At 43.4% G+C, this 7,895-nt stretch overlaps 1 protein-coding gene across 1 annotated transcript; it reads left to right on the top strand.

Annotated features, from left to right (window-relative positions):
• Positions 1-443: 443 nt before the first annotated feature.
• Positions 444-7,895, top strand: si:busm1-163l24.3. Its single transcript, XM_021321265.2, has 6 exons — positions 444-462; positions 1,150-1,353; positions 3,283-3,386; positions 3,468-6,089; positions 7,031-7,239; positions 7,337-7,895. Exons 2-6 carry the CDS (start codon positions 1,170-1,172, stop codon positions 7,404-7,406), a joined length of 3,189 nt encoding a protein of 1,062 aa, XP_021176940.2. The 5' UTR covers positions 444-462; positions 1,150-1,169; the 3' UTR covers positions 7,407-7,895.

The following is a 7,895-nucleotide window of genomic DNA, read 5'->3' on the forward strand; positions in this document are numbered from 1 at the left end:
AATACTTTAAAAAATCCAATAAAAACGCTCCAGAACCTTGTGGACAGCCTTCCCAGAAGAGTTGAAGCTGTTATAGCAGCAAATGGTGGATCAGCGTCATATTGAAACTTATGCTCTTATCGAGGCAGGGCAGGCGAGCCAAGATCTTATCTATAAATGTTATATTATAGAGCTTTGAACTTTGATCACCCCCTGGCGGGGAGAAACCAAACAACAGGTGGTTAGTTTCACTTTTCTTCCACTGCCTGCGAAGAATGGCGATCTTTTAAAGTTAGCAGGAAAGGGGGGAACCAGCGTCAAGCACACGCAAGGTCAGTAATGTTTACATCCGAGGGAGATCCGCGGCGCCGCACCGAATAATCTCCTCGTTTGGGTTGCGATCCGATTCGGATGTGCCTGATTTTTCAGTCACTTCCTTGACCCTCGCCTCGGAAATGTGGCCTGTCTTCTTCTTGCTGTGGGGTAATTACGGAACCTCTTACGGATTTTTGGAAACGGATCTGACAGCAAAACGACCAAAAGCAACGCGGGTTTTGGAAACGGTGCAAACGTAAAGGGACGGCGTGCCTGAAAAGCGTCGTTAGGTTTGGGAAAAGAAGGGTTAGATTTTAGTCAAAGAGCTGAAAAGTAGTTGACAATCGGTTGGGAGCAGGAAGAAGAGGAAAGGGGGGTGGGGGTAATTATCTTTGTGCAATTGATTTTATTGTTTGACTCCTCAGGCAAAAGATGATGACCCTAAAGAAGGGACATTTCTTAAAAACCAACAACAAATAACACAGATTTATATTTAAAATAGCTAAATACAACATTATGAGAATTTTATAGTTTCTTCAGCTCGTCTTATAAATGAAAAGTATTAAAATATTCCGAGGTGAAGTTGATTGCAATTTTCTTTTATTTATAGCACGCATGCATATGTTTGGGATAGATTTATTTCTTGCATATTGATGTAATGTCCTAGTAACCCCAGCAGAGGGCGATATAGTATCTGAGATGTCCCCCCACGTAAGGGTGGGGTCCTTAAATAGATGCTGCTATAATAAACAAAAGGTGTCACATTTTAGGTTTATTGTCACCATCAGCATGATATTCACAATCAACATCTTTCCAGCGACGTGCTTATTTGGTTGTCTGTGCTGTCTCATTTAGGAAGTTGTTTCTTCCTGCAGATGGCAGAGGCAGGCAGGACTGTGAGGGTGAGCGGGCTGCCCACGGACATAGAAGATGACAGGCTGAAAGACAAGTTGCTCATTCACTTTCTCAGAGCCAGGAATGGAGGAGGGGAGATAGACCAGGTCACGATTGTGAAGCCAACGCCTTTATCTGCTCTCATCACCTTCGAGGACAGTGCCGGTCAGTGGGTTTGAGGTGTTTTCTTTGACAAACCACAACAGAACCGGTATGGGGAAAAGTAAACACACCTTGCTGCTTCCCTGGGGGGGTTTGAGATGGAAAGATGCTGCTAACCAAAAGTATTCATCAGTGTTTCAACGTGTATACAGTAAAAGCAGAATGTTGCCCATTGGCTGGTCTGGAGTTACCGGTGAATGTTAACGCAATGCCAAATACATCAGCAACGACCTTAAAAAGAGCTCTTGTTGCTGCTCACCAATCTGGGAGTGGTTAAAGGGTAATTTCTAAGCAATCTGAAGTCCATCCTAATAACTCACTCCGAAGTCAGATTTGACATTGCCTAGTAAAATAGCAAATAACTCTGGAGCTCCATCAAAGACTGTATAAGCTTGACTTGTGCCGCGTTGCATTTACCTCGCAACTCGAAAATGGCCAGTCGATTGCATCATCTCCACCGTTTCCCTCTTTTCGCACAGTAGGAAGAAACATGGACGTTTGCACCAAAACCATTGTTAATTGTGCAAATACAGCCAACCTAATTCTCAGAATGTGTTTTAAAGTTACATTCTATTGCTAAATCTTTGCCTTTTCTTTAAGCCGTGCTGAACTGTTTGATGGAACATGAAACGCTTCATTGATTGTTTAGCCACTATGGCCATCGTTGTTGAAGCAATGGCAATAACAATAAGGCAGTTCTATGTGTTTTTTTGTGCATATGAACAGTGGTGAAACATCCCGCCTAATGATCACCCAAAAGTAGTATGTGTACAACTGACTAAATGTTGCATTAAATAATAGTCAATTGCTAAAAACAGTCAAAGTGCAAAGTAATCCGACTTTTAATTCCGACTTTAGGGGCAAATGCAACCCAGCATGTTCAAAGGAAAAAGCCCCTCCTCTCTAAAGGTATAAAGTATATTATACAATTTAGCTTTGCAAAGATGCATATGTTTGAACTACAGGATATTGGTAATAAAATCCCTTGGACTTGTCTGGCCATAATGGAGATGTTTGACTATAATGCATAGTCTGTGTTTGGAAAAAAATAAAACAAACACTGCATATCGGCACAAATACAACATGTCGAGCACCATCGTTGAGGCGTGATGACTTCAAGTTAATTTTTGCAACCATGGGACCTGGAAGCCTTGTAATCTTTGATTTGACCATGAACTCCTCTGTATACCAAACTATTGCAGTTAAATGTGAGACCAGTTATCCAACAGCTGAAGTTTAGGAAAAATCTGGTCAGGCAACAGGAAAGTAATCCCAAACGCAGGAGCATATATGCAGCGGATTGACTGAAAAAGACAGAATCCTTTTTGCAATGGCTTAGTCCAAGTCCAGATGTCAACGTGATTGAAACAGGGTAGTGGGACCTCAAGAGAGCTGCACAGAAGTAGCTGCCGACTCATCACAATGAATTCCTCGACATTGATGTGGGACATTGATAAACAGAAAACAAGCGTCTTAGATCATTGCTGCTAATGGGGACTCTGAAGGCTAATGAATCATGAGATGTACTTACAATTTTCACTCACAGCTTTACCACTTTGGCTTTGTCTTTGTTTCATAAGCAATGAGATTATTGCATCTTTTGTGTGTTTTTGTACATTTCAGGTTAGATTTACATAACTGTACATCATAGCAAAGACCTAATAATTTTTTATAAGATACATGAAACTCTTGAAAGAGGCTTTAATTTTCCATGGCAATATGACCACCCAGCTCACTCAGCGCAATCAAACGAATCTCCCATCTCTGAAAATGTATGTGAATCCATTTACATAGCATTAGTACGGTTTCTCTGCTGTCACCAGTGATTTACACGGAGCTGAAAGGCCTGAACGCGAGTCAATGGCAGAAAGGCTTAGTCAGGATGCTTTTCAGACTCTGATTGATTTCCTTCCAATGTCCCCTCTCGTACAGTGGCGCAGAGGATTGTTCAAGACTGTCGGCACTTTCTGGAAATAGATGGGAAGAAGTATGAACTTAATGCTTCAGAGCATCCCGAAAGCCTGGATCCAGACCAGGTACAAAACATCCGAATCGTGCACGACCTGTACAGAATTTCAGAACTTTTAGCTTTAATTGTCATTGTTTCGGGGTTTTAGGTCATCTTAAATCTAACAGCAACGGTTGACTACAGCCGGCTTCCTGGTGGAATCACAGCGCTGAAAAACCTTCGTAAAAGGCACCAGGATGTCCAGATAAACCCCACTTCTGCTGAGAGGTGTTGCACATTGTATGGCCCGTACTCCAAAGTGCAGGCCGCTTTGGCCCAACTACTGTGCCATCCTGGCGGTCCAGAGTTCCCAGAGACCAAAGACTCAGGTCCAGCCGCCCCCAGCAAGGCTTGGTTTTCTCAGAAATCAAAAAGGCCTCAAGTGTCAGAAGATCAGAGGAGAAAACCCACCAAGCAAAAAGAACACAGAGAAGAAGAATATGTTCCAAGTGAGGGGGAAAACTTAAGCTCAAACAGAAGTCCGGCACATGACGGTGATTGCTGGGAAGCTCCCAATCACACAGAGAAGGCAGCTCCACGTTCTCCTACTGCCTTCGTAGAGGAGTCCTCTATGATTGTGGATGCAGACGTGTTCCAGTATCTGCAGAAGAACTGCAAGAAGGAATACCAGCAAATCCTCAGTCGCTATGGTGTGGAGGTGGTGAACGAAACAAATCAGGGCCTCACCACCCTCTTTTTGCACATTGCTGATACAGCAGCAGCAGCGGTGGAGGAGGGGCAGGACTGCATGAGACTGGCTAAAAATGCAATAAGTCGACTTTACCAGGAGAACGAGTCAAGCATCTGTCGAGACCAGCTCCCTAAGATTATCCTTCACCCCGCAGGAGGACTGCAGAGGGCAACGGAGAACCTAAGCGCAAAATTTCCAAAGCTTCTTCTAACCGAAGATGAGCAGAATATTTACTTTATTGGTAGCAATAGGGATGTAACTGAGGCCAGACGCTCTCTTCTTATGGACCACAAGGAAGCTAGAGATAAAAAGGAGGGTGTTGCCAGTCTTCTTAATTTTCCTTCATATAATTCTGGCTCATCACCAGTTCGTGCTGATGAGGAAAGAGGCCCCCTGCCTACGCCTCGCACCGAAGGACCTTTGGATGAAAGGATAGATCAGATGCTGATATCAGAGGATGATGACCTAAGGGCTGATGGAGCCAGAAGGTATAAACTAGCTGCTCGGTTTAAAGATTCAGGGCTTTCCGGTTTGGGCAGCTTCCCCTTCCGCCCAAATTCATCACCCAGCAGGCAAACCCGCCAGGAGCCACTGCTGGGGCACGACACGCAGTCCGAAACAACGGCGATATCTGGTGAAGAAGTTTCTAGAGCAGTCGCCCAAAATACAGGAAGGGACGTGTTGTTTAAAGGTGCATACATGTCTCCTCCATCTGCGTTTGCACAGATGAAAACCTCTTTAAACACAGATGTGATAGACACGAGACCAAAGAATCTAACATCCCAGTTTGCCTCAACGTCATCCAGTCTTCCGCAAAACCCGCCACCTTCTGGGTCCGGCTCCACTTTAAAGCGAGCCAGTAGTTTCTCAGGAACGCCTCAGCAGAAAGCTCAACTGTTGGGACAGAAGAGTCAAGATGATTCCAGCAAATCCACAGCCCGAGTCCGGGAGCGGTCTTCCAGCCTTAGCAGCCGGACAGTGAGGGATAAACAAGAAGTCTATCGGGAAGAGATCTTAGTTTCCCGGGTTATGTGGCAGTATATAAAGGAAGCCTACAGCACACGAGTGGAGGACCTGACCTCTGATCTCCAGATGAAAGAGAGTTTCTCTGAAGGCAGCCGGGAAGTGACCGTTATCTTGAGAGGGGCCGACTCATCTAAAGTGACGTTATGTCGGCAGTGTCTACAGACACTCGTCGACTCAGTTAGTGCCGACTTCTCGGTTCAGGAGCTGCGCATGTCTGAACTGGGCCTTTCCAGTACCGAGGATGAAACCTTACAGGCATGCTACTACGAGGTTCGGAGCCGCTTCAAGAAGGTTGTTATCCACCTCATGAAGAAGAGCTTGTATGTTGTTGGTCCAGAACAGCTATGCTCTCAGGTAGCAGCTACACTGAGGGAGGTATTTTCTAGAGAGCCTGAACAATACGACTTCTCAAACCTATCTTCGCTGTTGGAGGCAGCTCAAAGCAGAAGTCAAGGTCTGGACAGCAGTTATCAGGTGGGAGCATGCACCCAAACCGGCAAAGCAGATGGGAACAGTGGGAGTGAGCAATGGAAAACAACCTATGACAGAGACTTTGGTGAGAACGGGCTTTCTAATGGATCAAATAGCCAATCAGAATTGAGGAGAGAGTTTGTCTTCAAGGAAAAACAGGATGGAAAAATAATTGAAAAGAATGGTGTGAACGGTGAGAATGACCGAACTTTGCATGGTACCCAGACGCACACCACGGGGCATAGACCCGCAGAGACCCAAAGGACCTCAGTGGAGTCAAGGCCCGGTCTGGGAGGACAAGTTTCAAGCTGTGCCTGTGGGGAGAGCAAGATGCCAGTGGTGAGAACGAAGTGTGGGGTCACCATGTGCACAGCCTGCCTGGAAAAGATGCACCTTTCCTGCAAAGTCTGCCATGAGGCTCCACAGATACCCCAAGGCGTCCGCGGCGAAATTAAGAAATCCAGACTGAACATGAGTTTACCAGGTCAGAACAAGGTTGGCGTTATCAAGATCACTTACCGCATTCCTGATGGTATCCAAGGGGTGAGTAGCTTACTTATAATCCACCGGCGCTGTTATCTGATAAAGAGCTTGTTTTTAATCTTTAAGAGAGCCCATGAAAGCTTTCCCCAGTACAGAGAAAGCAACCAAGACAGTGATGCTACTCACAGCACGAGATTCTGAAGTAAAATAGACCTAAATTTCAAGACAGAGAGTGCTTCTTGTGAGACAAACCTTTGTGAGACATAACTTTTCATTGGCTGATAAGATAAAGAAGTTATGAAGACAATATATATCCAAGTTTCCTAGCTTTTTTTTTAAACAACAAACGATCATTTTAAGTTTCTTCTAATATTGGTGTTTTAAAAGATTGTAGCTTTAACTATGCAATTTGACTCCAAACCCTGATCTACACATGCCATTTTTAGTGGAGTTCCAGTCTAATACATAGGATTCATTAAAACGTTTTATGTGCTTTATCATCAACTGCATATGAAAATGTATTTCATAAATCAGTCACACAATTTCAATCAGTCCCACTTGCACTTTCTCATGTGCAAAGTCACATTGACGGCAGAAAAAACCTGACGGCAGCAACAAATTCTGGTCCCACTTGAAGCCTAATGCTGTGGGGCACCGGTGTCACGTGTACATGACTAGCTATGAAAAGACTAGACATTAAGTACATTACAACTCGGTACTATTAAAAACTTAAATGTGTGTAGTTCTACTATTCATACCAGGGGTGTTTAGATTAAAGTTTGATAACTACACATGGACCATCTCTGGGCCTTTCAGCAGGATAATGCAGCACAAATGACCAAATCAATACAAAATTAGATTTTTTTTTGAGAAAAGTGCTTTCTCTAGAGCTTTAACTTAGGTACAGATAATTGTGAAAAGTTTATAGCTAAGTCACTAATAGTGTGCTATGAATTGTTGATTGTTGGACTTTGGTTCTAATGTGATTTATCTTTGATCAGGAGGGTCATCCTTCACCTGGAAAACCATTTAAAGGCAAGTTATTCGAAGCCTACCTTCCAGACAATGACGAGGCGAAGAAACTGCTTCCCCGGTTGGAAGAAGCTTTCAGGAAGGGACTCACCTTCACAGTGATAGGCAAAGGAACAGAGGCCAGGGTCTTCTGGGACTGCATCCCCCACAAAACCAGCTTACATGGAGGCAAAACTGAGTGAGTGAATTCAGTTTGGATGTCCAAATATCCAGGCCACTGATGTTAATCTACAAATCTGAGCTCAATTGTTCTTGTTTTGTTTTGTTTCTCTCAGGAAAGGGTACCCCGACTCCATGTACTTGAGCCGTTTGTCCAGTATCTTGACTTCCAAAGGGATTAAGTAGCTGTCCGCCAGTTCAAAATTGAAAAATGGCAGAGAAGGAATTTTTATGGTAATTTTACTTTTTTTGTTCAATATAAACTTGACTGTATTAGTCATTTGATTCTCCTTTTTATTGTAATATTCTCGTAACATCTGTTCTACCTTATTTATCCATGAATGTATATTTAACAGAATCGGGGCAGTGGAAAAAAAATATCTGTATATATTTTTAGATTCTATTTTTAATAATTGTTTTCCCAGGATGTCCTTGAATTTCTGAATGTGTTTAGATGACCTACTGTCACAGTTTGCATCCCTTCATGCAGCATTTCCAAACATTTCTTTTATTATTTCAGCTTATTCAGTTTTTGAACAAGTATTTCTCTATGGTAAGATGAGCACATGACTTCAGAGATAGGCACTTCGGAGTATTCGTCTAACCACAATCCCTGTGGCTATTTGTAGAAGACCAGGGAACATCAATATGAATAAAAAGAGAACATTTCCTGAC

The sequence above is a fragment of the Fundulus heteroclitus genome, chromosome 16 (assembly GCF_011125445.2).
Source record: "Fundulus heteroclitus isolate FHET01 chromosome 16, MU-UCD_Fhet_4.1, whole genome shotgun sequence".
NCBI classification, from domain to species: Eukaryota; Metazoa; Chordata; class Actinopteri; order Cyprinodontiformes; family Fundulidae; genus Fundulus; species Fundulus heteroclitus.

Excerpts from the sequence above, each read along its gene's own strand:
- si:busm1-163l24.3 (XM_021321265.2), top strand. The coding sequence starts at position 1,170 with ATGGCAGAGGCAGGCAGGACTGTGAGGGTGAGCGGGCTGCCCACGGAC. Across the intron at positions 1,354-3,282 it reads CACCTTCGAGGACAGTGCCG|TGGCGCAGAGGATTGTTCAA; the intron begins GTCAGTGGGTTT and ends CCTCTCGTACAG. Across the intron at positions 3,387-3,467 it reads AAAGCCTGGATCCAGACCAG|GTCATCTTAAATCTAACAGC; the intron begins GTACAAAACATC and ends TCGGGGTTTTAG.